General features: G+C 41.1%; 1 protein-coding gene across 3 annotated transcripts in view; it reads left to right on the top strand.

Moving 5' to 3' along the window:
- abcc4 (ATP-binding cassette, sub-family C (CFTR/MRP), member 4) overlaps nucleotides 1–12474 on the top strand; it is a 472542-nt gene that overhangs the window by 400509 nt on the left and 59559 nt on the right. For all 3 annotated transcript variants that reach the window (XM_060825961.1, XM_060825960.1, XM_060825959.1), the window contains one exon: nucleotides 5892–5997. In XM_060825961.1, coding sequence (XP_060681944.1) covers nucleotides 5892–5997 — 106 coding nt within the window. The remainder of the gene's footprint in view (nucleotides 1–5891; nucleotides 5998–12474) is intronic.

Below are 12474 nucleotides of genomic sequence, written 5' to 3'. Positions count from 1 at the left end.
TAGTTTACCAGAGATGTCTGTGTATTTTGCACCATTAGTATCTATTGTTTTCTCTTTCATAAGTTAAGGTGGGATTTGGGGTTCACACGCAAATCGGTTGTACGGTGGGGTTTGAGGTTTGGCCATTATTGGCCCTTTCCTGTGTTAATTGCTTGTTCCTTGTAAACTGATGTTTATTGTCCACTGTTGACTGTTTGTATTTTGTATGGTTTGATAAAGTAAAAAATATATAAAAAGGGATTTGGGGGGATTGACTCTGAGCTGGCTGGCTACACTTAGTATACTGTACACAAGTAAATTAAGGGTAACCTGGTGATGGGATACCAGCTTTTGTGCAGTTATCTCAGCAGGTCTGACAGCATGTGTGAGGAGAAAGCAGAGTTAATGTTTCAAGTCCAGTGACCCTTCATCTTGGATCACAGCAGACAGGATTGATGTAGAGCATTTTACTTCACATCTGCAGTGTGTTTTTCAGAGAAAATAAAATTCTTAGAATCCAATTGAGTTTTGTTTATGGTGGATGGGTATCAGACCATGATATCTCCAGCTGGCAACATGTAATAGTACCTGGTCAGTAAACTGTATGTTGAAAAATTACTATTGCTACTCAGTGATATTATTTTAATATTTACCAGTAAGGAATGGAAGGTGCTTGTTGACACACCAGAGCGTGTGCATTAGCTGTGAAATCTTTTGAAATATTCAAATATTGATAAATACCTACTAAATTTCAAAAAATATAAAAAGGAAAACCAGGTTACACAATGTAGAATTTTTAAATTATTTTTAAAAATCATCTGTGCTTTGTAAATGATGATCAGATACCAGGGAGACTGGACATGAGTTACTCACTGTAGAATTACCTGCTGTTACCGTCACAGTATTTACATAGCTGAATCAGTTCAACTTCTGGGTAATGGTAACCCCAGGATGTTAGTAGTGGGAACTTTAATGATGGTAATGCTTTTGAAATGTCAAGGAGAGATCGTTGGATTCTCTTGTTGGAGGCGTCCATTGTCCACCATTGGTTGTTTTGGATGCAATTTACCACTTAGTAATGCAAGCCTGGATGTTCTCTAGGTCTTTATACATACAGACAAAAACTGTTTTGCTATCTGAATAATTGCAAATGGTACTGAACATCATATGAGTATAATCATGGTGCAATGATCATTGAATATCCTCACTTCTGACATTATGACCGATGAAATTTATTCACAAAACAATAATTGCTTTGTACAGCTGAGAAATAAGAAATACTGATACCAACTACCTGCAAAATAGGTTAACCTTCCCCCTGTAAGTAAATACTAGAGCGATGTTTCCAGAATCCAGTATTGAAACTGGCACCTGTTTCAGACCTATTTTACACAAATGCACATGCAATTAAACATATGCAGGCTTCCTCTGCCAGTTCAATATTTTATTTACCAGGGCAAGTATAAATTTGTATTTGTATTTGTACCTGGCTAGGGAACATCATCAGTGCTATTGGAGCCTCCTGTGAAGCGCTGCTTTGATGTTTCTTCCGGTATTTATAGTGGTTTGTTCTTGCCGCTTCCGGGTGTCAGTTTCAGCTGTAGTAGTTTGTGTGTGGGGTCCAGGTCGATGTGTCTGTTGATGGATGTTCTTGCCACTTCCGGGTGTCAGTTTCAGCTGTAGTGGTTTGTATATGGGGTCCAGGTCCATGTGTCTGTTAATGGAGTTTGTGGATGAATGCCATGCCTCTAGGAATTCCCTGGCTGTTCTCTGTCTGGCTTGTCCTATGATGGTAGTGTTTTCCCAGTCAAATTCATGTTCCTGGTTGTCTGAGTGTATGGCTACTAGGGATAGCTGGTCGTGTCGTTTTGTGGCTAGCTGATGTTCATGGATGCGGATTGTTAGCTGTCTTCCTGTTTGTCCTATATAGTGTTTTGTGCAGTCCTTGCATGGTATTTTGTAAACTACGTTAGTTTGGCTCGTGCTGACTATTGGGTCCTTTATTCTAGTGAGTTGTTGTCTGAGTGTGGAAGTTGGCTTGTGTGCTGTTATGAGTCCTAAGGGTCGCAGTAGTCTGGCTGTCAGTTCTGAGACGCTCCTGACGTATGGTAGTGTGGCTAGTCCTTTTGGTTGTGGCATGTCCTCGTTCCGTGGTCTATCTCTTAGGCATCTGGTGATAAAGTTGCGCGGGTATCCGTTTTTGGCGAATACCTTGTATAGGTGTTCCTCTTCCTCTTTTCGCAGTTCTGGTGTACTGCAGTGTGTTGTGGCTCTTTTGAATAGTGTCCTGATGCAACTTCGTTTGTGTGTGTTGGGGTGGTTACTTTCATAGTTTAGGACTTGGTCTGTGTGTGTTGGTTTCCTGTGTACCCTTGTGGTGAATTCTCCGTTGGGTGTTCTCTCTACTAACACGTCTAGGAATGGGAGTTGGCTATCCTTTTCCTCTTCTCTCGTGAATCGTATTCCTGTGAGTGTGGCGTTGATGATTCGGTGTGTTTTTTCTATTTCTGTGTTTTTGATGATTACAAAGGTGTCATCGACGTATCTGATCCAGAGTTTGGGTTGGATTTGTGGTAGGGCTGTATGTTCTAACCTTTGCATAACTGCCTCTGCTATGAGTCCCGAGATTGGTGATCCCATGGGTGTTCCGTTGATTTGTTCGTATATCTGATTGTTGAATGTAAAGTGTGTGGTGAGGCACAGGTCTAGTAGTTTAAGTATGCCGTCCTTGTTGATAGGTTCGGCCTCCTGTGTTCTGTTATGTATGTCCAGTAGGTTGGCTATTGTTTCTCTGGCTAGGGTTTTGTCAATTGATGTGAACAGTGCCGTCACGTCGAATGATACCATGGTTTCTTCTTTGTCTATGTGTGTACTCCTGATGACGTCCAAGAATTCCTGTGTTGATTGTATGGAGTGTTTGGATCCGCTGACTAGGTGTTTCAGTTTTTGTTGTAGTTCTTTGGCCAGTTTGTATGCTGGTGTCCCTGGTAGTGATACTATGGGTCTGAGTGGGATGTCTGGTTTGTGTACTTTGGGTAGTCCGTAGAATCTGGGGGTGTTGTTGCTTTCAGGTTTCATTCTTTGCTGGTCCACTTTGGTTATATGTCCGTTTTTTTGTAGATTCCTTAGTGTGTTGATTATTCTATTGGTGAGTTGTGGTGTGGGGTCGGAATCCTTCATTTGGTAGGTGTTGGTGTCTGCGAGTAGTTGTTGTGCTTTATTGATGTAGTCTGATTTATCTAAGATGACCGTCATTCTGCCTTTATCTGCCGGTAGTATGATTATGTTTTTGTCATTTTTCAGTGCTTTCAGTGCTCCCTCTCCTTGGTGTTGAGATTATGTGTATGTCGTTTTCTTATCATCATAGGTACTACCGTTTGTCTCACTGTTTGTTGTGTCTCTTCTGTCAGTCCATTGTTCCTGAGTGTGCATTCTAGTGCTGCTAGGAAGTCTGCTGTGTTGGCATCCCTGTAGTTGTATTTGAGTCCCTTGGCCAGTATAGTTCTTTCCATGTCTGTGAGCTGTCTGTGGGAGAGGTTTTTAACCCAGGTGTGTGTTATAGTGTCCTCCTGTTTGTGGGTTAGTTTGTCCATTTTTTCTTTTAGTGCCGTTTTTTTGCGAAGTGTTGTCCTGTTCTGTCCTATAGTGATAGCCTGTTCTATGGTCCGGGTCCATTCCTGATTAGTGGTTTTTAAAATTAACGACTTTTGGCGCGCAATTTCTTGCTTGTATTTGTGCAGTCGGTTGTGAGCGTCTGTGATCATTACCTGGACCATCCTGAATCCGTTCTTCTTGGCTGTTTCCCTGGCTTGTGGATTATTTACTGGAGGTCTGTACTTGACACATTGTGGCAGGATTTGATTTTTTCTGCATTCGTGGAGGAACCGGAGTTGTTCATGTGTTGCGCTTAGGCGGTTAGCGTAGGATTCCCATCTCCTGGCTTGTCTCAGCGTTTCTCGCCCGTAAGTGTTTAAAGTCTGGTTGAAGATTTGTAGCTCGGGTGTCCGTTGTTGTGGTTCTGTTCGCCGAGCTGGAAGTTTTTGCTGCAAACGTTTCGTTCCCTGGCTAGGGAACATCATCAGTGCTATTGGAGCCTCCTGTGAAGCGCTGCTTTGATGTTTCTTCCGGTATTTATAGTGGTTTGTTCTTGCCGCTTCCGGGTGTCAGTTTCAGCTGTAGTAGTTTGTATGTGGGGTCCAGGTCGATGTGTCTGTTGATGGATGTTCTTGCCGCTCCCGGGTGTCAGTTTCAGCTGTAGTGGTTTGTATATGGGGTCCAGGTCCATGTGTCTGTTAATGGAGTTTGTGGATGAATGCCATGCCTCTAGGAATTCCCTGGCTGTTCTCTGTCTGGCTTGTCCTATGATGGTAGTGTTTTCCCAGTCAAATTCATGTTCCTGGTTGTCTGAGTGTATGGCTACTAGGGATAGCTGGTCGTGTCGTTTTGTGGCTAGCTGATGTTCATGGATGCGGATTGTTAGCTGTCTTCCTGTTTGTCCTATATAGTGTTTTGTGCAGTCCTTGCATGGTATTTAAAGTTATTGGGTCCTTTGTTCTAGTAAGTTGTTGTCTGAGTGTGGAAGTTGATGTGCTGTTATGAGTCCTAAGGGTCGCAGTAGTCTGGCTGTCAGTTCTGAGACGCTCCTGACGTATGGTAGTGTGGCTAGTCCTTTTGGTTGTGGCATGTCCTAGTGTACTACCCAAAGTACACTACAGCTGAAACTGACACCCGGAAGCGGCAAGAACATCCATCAACAGACACATCGACCTGGACCCCACATACAAACTACTACAGCTGAAACTGACACCCGGAAGCGGCAAGAACAAGCCACTACAAATACCGGAAGAAACATCAAAGCAGCGCTTCACAGGAGGCTCCAATAGCACTGATGATGTTCCCTAGCCAGGGAACGAAACATTTGCGGCAAAAACTTCCAGCTCGGCGAACAGAACCACAACATAAATTTGTATAAATTTTCTTTAGCAGGTATAATTTCGACAGAGAAAGTTCTCGACCAAGCACTTAGTTTTGTATTATAGAGCTATTCAAATAATTTTATGCACACCTTTTACTGGCTGTATATTTATTGAAGTTGTAGTATTTGAGTAACAAACCCATTTTGATATAGAGAGTTATTTTGTTAAGAATACGCTGGATCATAATTGCTCATATTTTTAATCAATATTTAATCAATGCTAGCTGTTGCCTCCCATAAGTAACACATGGAAACTTCATGTAAAAAAATGTAATCAGTCCTATTGTTGAAATGACCATAATAGTCTTCCTGTTTTGAATTTTAAAGTCCGGCAAATGTTCAACAGAATTTAAAAGTTATTAGCAAACCTGTGCAATAAAGTGTTTGCGTTCTCTCAGTTGACCAATTTTCCAGGCTAACTGTTTCAGAATTATGGAATCCCCACAGTGTAGAAACAGGCCATTTGGCTCAACGCATCCATACCAATGGTATGGTAACCTTCCCAGACCAATTCCCCTACCCTCTGACTCTACATTTACCCCTGACTAATGCACCTAACCTACACTATAGGCAATTTAGCACGGCCAATTCACCTGACCTGCACATCTTTGGACTGTGGGAGGAAACCAGAGCACATGGAGGAAACCTATGCAGACGTGGTGAGAACATGCAAACTCCACACAGACAGTCGCCTAAGGCTGGAATCAAAACTGGATCCCTGGCACAGTGTGGCAGCAGTGCTAACCACTGAGGCACTGCGCTGCCCAAATTTTCAATAACCTGGCTAATGTAGTACACAATATCATCAAAAGAGTATGACTTGAAAAAGTCACCAGTTAGAAATAAGGAATTGGTTATTCTGATTTCTGAACTGTGGATGCTATAAAACTTTTTCTACTTTCCAGAGTTTCACTTTAATTTCCCTTTATTTTTAAAGAACGGATGAATTAATTCAGAAGACAATTCGAGGGAAGTTTGAACAGTGTACAGTGCTGACAATCGCTCATCGGCTTAATACAATTATTGACAGTGATAGAATTCTGGTAAGGTGCAACAAAACAAACTCCTTCTAGCACTTGTTAGGTTTAACCTGAGTGGAATCTAGATGTGACATTGTCATTGAGTATGGCTAGATAGTCTTCCTATTGGTTGTATAAGGGCTTACATTAAAACGATGCAATACTGATGTTGTGATCACAGCACATGATAGGCCATTTTTTTTCATGCAAATCAATGTCCAATAATGCAGTCAGGTCGGTACCTTTAGTGTCCACAATAAAACCAATCCCTGAGCTCCTTGTCTTTTAACCATCAGTTCGATAAGTGAATCTTGACGTTGCTTGTTCCTTGAATTGAAGTTAGAACAGTCTTCCAAAACGTTTTCTCAGTCTTATCCTATTTGGTCATGAGTATTGCCGTATCCAGACCCATGAAAGCATAGTGCAGTGAGAAGGATGGTAGGATACCTATGTGAATAGAGGATGGGGGGGAATGAGTAGTATTGTGAAGACCTGTGATAGGCGAGGGGGTGAGAAACATGTGAGACCAATGGGAAGGCTGTTTAATCTGCACAGATTTTAGGTTAAAAATATCTATATTTCTACCTGGATCTTTCAAGTACAAGGCAAAAGTGAGTACAGCAGATGCTAGAGATCTGAGTCAACAGTGTGATGATGGAAAAACACAGCAGGTCAGGCAGCATCAGAGAAGAAGAAAAATCGACAATTCGGGCAAAAGCCCTTCATTGGGAATTCCTGATGAAGGGCTTTTGCCCAAAACTTTGATTTTCCTGCTTCTCTGATGCTGCCCGAACTGTTGTGCTTTTCCAGCACCACAATATTGACTCTTTCAAGAACAATACTGGCCTCAATTATCAGTCAAACTCACGACAGTTATCTTGCCTCAGAGCTTGGTAATCTCTAACTCTGCCTGATGACTCCATCGGGGGCAGTGACCCACAGTTTGGGAAGTCCTGAGCTAAAGGGTGAAGAGCAAGTAAGTACAGTTTTTCTTGCTAAAAGTATAATGGTACCTACAAGTTTAGGGTATTTAGTCCTGTTGTCTTCATAAACAAGACATAATTAATTACATTTAACATATGCTTTTGCTTTTAAAGTTGGCATTCATTATATGCACAGAAAACGGAACAAATATAGTTTTACGCATTTATTTGTAAGCAATGGTCTGTGCTACCATACATAAATTTAAAGGTCTCAGTGATGTAACAGACAAAAGATTGCAGTAAAAGCCGACTTTAATGAAGTAAACATGCAATAATATGTATTTTGAAAGAACCTCGCAAAGTGTGAATCTTCCACAGTTGCAGCTGCATTCTTTGTGCTATTGATTAGATTAGATTAGATTAGATTCCCTACAGTGTGGAAACAAGCCCTTCGGCCCAACAGGTCCACACTGATCCTCCAAAGAGTAACCCAACCAAACCCCTTTTCCCTCTGATTAATGCACCTAATTGACAATTTAAGTACTGCCAATTCACCTAACCTGCACATTTTTAAACTGTGGGAGGAAACCGGAGCACCCGGAGGAAATCCATTAAACACAGGGAGAATGTGCAAACTCCACACAGTCACCAGAGGTTGGAATCGAACCCGGGATCCTGGTACTGTGATGTAACAGTGCTAACCACTGAGCCACAGTGCTGCCCAAACATTGATATTGCAGAATTTTTGAGAACAGGAAAAAAAATTACTGACTTGTTTGGTCGTGAAGTGTGACAAATAAGTGTGGCATTGCAGATAAAAATACCATGATTAAAACCATTTAATGCAGTTTTTGCAAGTTTGGTCATGCTGCCTAAAATGTTAGGGTATGCACTTTGAGCCAAAGAATAAGCTGAAACTTGATTTTCATGGCCAGGCCACGTGTTACTATTTATGCATCGGGTTGCCTCTGTGAAATGTGAAAAAGGCATCTGTGATGAAAACAATAACCTGTTATTCAAGGAGTCATTGATAAGAAACTAATGGTTGCTCTTCTGCTACCAGACATCTACATAGTTGGTAAAATAGTGCCACAATGGGAGTTCAATGAGTAGTTTACCCAAGTGCAAATTGAGTTATCTTGTTTACAAATTTTTAAAAGCTAGTTTTTAGAACATGATGCTGAATTAGCACAAGAGGAAATTTCCTTTCCAAATAATATCCTTAACTAAGATAGTTTGGCTATTTAAAAAAAATGTACCTGTCATACTGTCCAAATATTAACTGACTTTAGTATGATACTAAAGCTTTTTTAACCCATTATAGCTTTACTCACGATGCTTCAGTTTCCTTCTCTGTGTGACTGAAATTGAAATATACAAACATTCTTTCTTGTGATCCAGAAATTTGTCAGTCATTGTACACATGCAAAAACAAAATTGAACAGAATGAGCAATGGAAAGCCAATTATTTCATTTATTTGATTTTTTAAAGTTTTCCTTATATGGACTGTGCTGTTCATAACCTATCACAGGACCTGCATTGTTTAAATATCTCACATTATATTACATATTCCTCAATTGCAGGTCTCAAATATAGCCAACAGGAATATTAGGGAGGAAGTGAGTTAACAAAAACAATGTAAAACACAATAAACATTGAAAAGGATGGAACATTTTTACTTTGTTCCATCAACAGCTTCACCACAATCTGGTGAAATAATTGATATTCATTCACGGATTGCGAGTGAATTTATTGGCCACCGCTAAATACTACTTAAAAGTATTCCTCGAACTATTGCAGTCCTTTGTCATAAGGACTTGCCAGGCCATTTCAGATGCAAGTTCAGACTCAACCATATTCCAGTAGTATTGAAGTCAATGTAGGCTAGACAATGTAGGGCAACAGATTTCCTTCCCTAAGAAAATTGAAATAATAAAAGGTTTTTAGAAAAATCCAATATTTTTATTATTCATTACAATTAGATCACCGTTATTGGTAGTGGTTTTCTTTTTTTATATAGTTTGCTACTTAATTAACTGAATTTAATTTTCTATCTCCTAAGAGTGAAACTTGAATTCATATTTCCAGATCGTTAGTCCAGTCTCTGGTTTACACAGTTCAAGGCACAGCTCAGTGGTTAGCACCACTACCTCACAGTGCCAAGGAAAAGGGAGAAGGACAGACAAAGGCAGCACATGGTCAGGAGAGGGAGAGAGAAAGAAACGCACACTGCTAACTGACACAGCAGTGAATCTGCGCAGTTACTGCCTTTGCTGTTTGAATTCATGTATCGCAGGGCATCGGAGTGTGGTTGGGAAAATGAACAAACAGTGAAATTCACAACGAATTTTGGAGGAATCTGTTTGGGAGAGGTCACAGCACAGAAACAGATAAGTGAATAGTTTAAGTGTGGCTTTATACTAAGCCTGCAACAGTGAGTAGAGTGGGTTTTTTCTTGATTATATGTTTTATTGAGATATGTCTCTTGATTAAACTTCAACATATAAGCCATAAGTATTAAGTTAGCCTGGGGCAGTGTTTTGACGAGGAATAAGACAGTGCTACTTTCTGGGTCTGTGGATTGGAAAAGTCGAAAATAGCCTTTAGTATAGTGATATGCTCTTCTTGTCCAATGTGGGAGTTTAGGAAGAGTTTACATGTCACTGAGGATTATATCTGCAATAAATACCATTGGTTGCGAATCCTATAAGATCGAATGGATCGGTTGGAGCTACAGTTAGAGGCAATGAGGAATTTACAAGACCAAGAAGATGTGTTAGATGGCAGTTATAGGAAGGGAAAAAAGTTGCAGATACAGTCACATAGATGAGTTAACTCCAGGAAAGGAAAGAGAAGTAAGCAGGTAATTCAGGAGTCTTCCGTGGCTATCCCCATTTCAAACAGGTATGCTGTCTTAGAAAATGTAGGGGGTGGTGGATTATCAGTGGAATGTAGCCCGAATAGCGGGTTTCTGATACCGATACTGGCTCTAATGCAATCAGGGGTATGTTGGCTTCCAATAGACCGATTGTGTTAAGGGACTGACTAGTCTGAGGCACAGACAGACGTTTCTGTGGCCAGCAGAAAAAATCAGAATGGTGTGGTGCTTCACTGGTGCCAGGATCAAGGATGTCTCAGATAGGTTGCAGAATGTTCGCAAGGGGGAGAGGGCCCAGCAGGGAGTTATCACACACATTGGAACCAACCACATAGGAAAGGAAGAGGATGAGATTCTGACTGGAGAATATAGAAAGTTAGACAAGAATTTAAAAGGAGGTCCTTGAGGGTAGTAATATCTGGATTACTCCCGGTGCGACGAGCTAGTGAGGTTAGGTATTAGAGGATAGAGCAGATGAATGCATAGCTGTGGAACTGGTGTATGGGAGAAGGGTACACATATTTGGATCATTGGAATCTCTTCTGGAATAGAAGTGACCTGTACAAGAAGGATAGATTGCAACTGAATTGGAAGAGGACTAATATACTGGCATAATATATAATAAGAATAATAGGGTGGTCATGATAGCTGATTAGTGTGAAGGGAGATTTGCTAGAGTTGCTCGGGAGGATTTAAACTAGGGAAGTGGGGGCGAAACGGTAGGACCCAAGGAGATAGTGAGGAAAGAGATCAATCTGAGACTGGTACAGTTGAGGACAAAGGTGAGTCAAACAGGGCAGACAGGCACATAGTAGAGAACAAGGTAGGACTGATAAATTTAAACTATTTATTTCAATGCCAGAGGCTTAGCAGGGAAGGCAGATAAACTCAGGTTAGAAACGTGGAACTGGGATATCATAGCATTTACAGAAATGTGGCTCAGGGATGGACGGGACTGGCAGCTTAATATTCCAGATTACAAATGCTACAGGAAGGAAAGAAAGGGAGGCAAGAGAGGAGGGGGAGTGGCATTTTTGATAAAGGATAGCATTGCAGTTGTACTGAGGGAGGCTATTCCCGGAAATACATCCAGCGAAGTTATTTGAGTGGAACTGAGAAACAAGAATTGGGATTGTATTATCGACCCCCTAATAGTCAGCAGGAAATTGAGGAACAAATTTGTAAGGAGATCTCAGTTATTTGTAAGAATAATAGGGTGGTTATGATAGCTGATTGGTGTTAAGAGTTTAGATCGAGAGGAATTTGTTAAGTGTGTACAACAAAATTTTCTGATTTGGTATGTGAATATACCTACTAGAGAAGGTGCATAACTTGACCTACACTTAAGAAATAAGGCAGGGCAAGTGACTGAAATATCAGTGGGGGAGCACTTTGGGGCTAGCGACCATAATTCTATTAGATTTAAAATAGTGATGGAAAAGAATAGACCAGATCTAAAAGTTGAAGTTCTGAATTAGAGGAAGGCTAATTTTGGAAGTATTGTGCAAGAACTTTCAAAAGTTGATTGGAGGCAGATGTTCACAGGTATTTTGCATCAGTGTTTACTGTGGAAAAGGATATGTAAGTTATAGAATGTAGTCAAATAGATGGTGACAGCTTGAAAAATTACAGAGGAGCAAGTGCTGGATGTCTTGAAACGCATAAAAGTGCATAAACCCCCAGGACCTGATCAGGTGCATTCGAGAACTGTGTGGGAAGCAAGGGAAGTGATTGCTTGGGCCCCTTGCTGAGATGTTTGTATCATCGATAGTCACAGATGAAGTGCTGGAAGACTGGAAGTTGGCTAACGTGGTGCTACTATTTAAGAAAAGTGGTAGGACAAGCCAGGGAACTATAGACCAGTGAGCCAGACGTCGGTGGTGGGCAAGTTGTTGGAGGGAATCCTGAGGCACAGGGTGTACATTATTTGGAAAGTCAAGGACTGATTAAGGATAGTCAGCGTGGCTTTGTGTGTGGGAGATCATGTCTCACAAACTTGATTGAGTTTTTGAAGAGGTAACAAAGAGGATTGATGAGAGCAGAGCGATGGATGTGATCTATATGGATTTCAGTAAGGCATTCGACAAGATTCCCAATGGGAGACTGGTGAGCAAGGTTAGCTCTCATGGAATACAGGGAGAACTAGCCATTTGGATACAGAACTGTCTCAAAGGTAGAAGACAGAGGGTGGTGGTGGAGGGTTGTTTTTCAGACTGGAGGCCTGTGACCAGTGGAATGCACAGGGATCAGTGCTGGGTCTACTACTTTTTGTCATTTATGCAAATTATTTGGATGTGTGCTTAAGAGTTATAGTTAGTAAATTTGCAGATGACACCAAAATTGGAGGTGTAGTGGACAGTGAAGAAGCTTACCTCACATTGCAAAGGGATCTTTAACAGAGGGCCCAACGAGCTGAGAAATGGCAGATGGAGTTTAATTTAGATATATGCGAGTGTTGCATTTTGGGAAAGCAAAGCTTAGCAGGACGTATACACTTAATGGTAAGGTCGTAGGAGGTGTTGCTGAACAAAGAGACCTTGTAGTGCAGGTTCATAGCTCCTTGAAAGTAGAATTGCAGGTAGATAGGATTGTGAAGAAGGCATTTAGTATGCTTTCCTTTATTGGTCAGAGTACTGAGTACAGGAGTTGGGGGGTAGTATGTTGTGGTAGTATAGCACGTTGGTTCAGCCACTGTTGGA

The sequence above is a fragment of the Hemiscyllium ocellatum genome, chromosome 6 (genome assembly GCF_020745735.1).
Source record: "Hemiscyllium ocellatum isolate sHemOce1 chromosome 6, sHemOce1.pat.X.cur, whole genome shotgun sequence".
NCBI classification, from domain to species: Eukaryota; Metazoa; Chordata; class Chondrichthyes; order Orectolobiformes; family Hemiscylliidae; genus Hemiscyllium; species Hemiscyllium ocellatum.
Note: the sequence above shows the minus strand (reverse complement) of the source record. Positions and strands in the feature narration are given on the sequence as shown.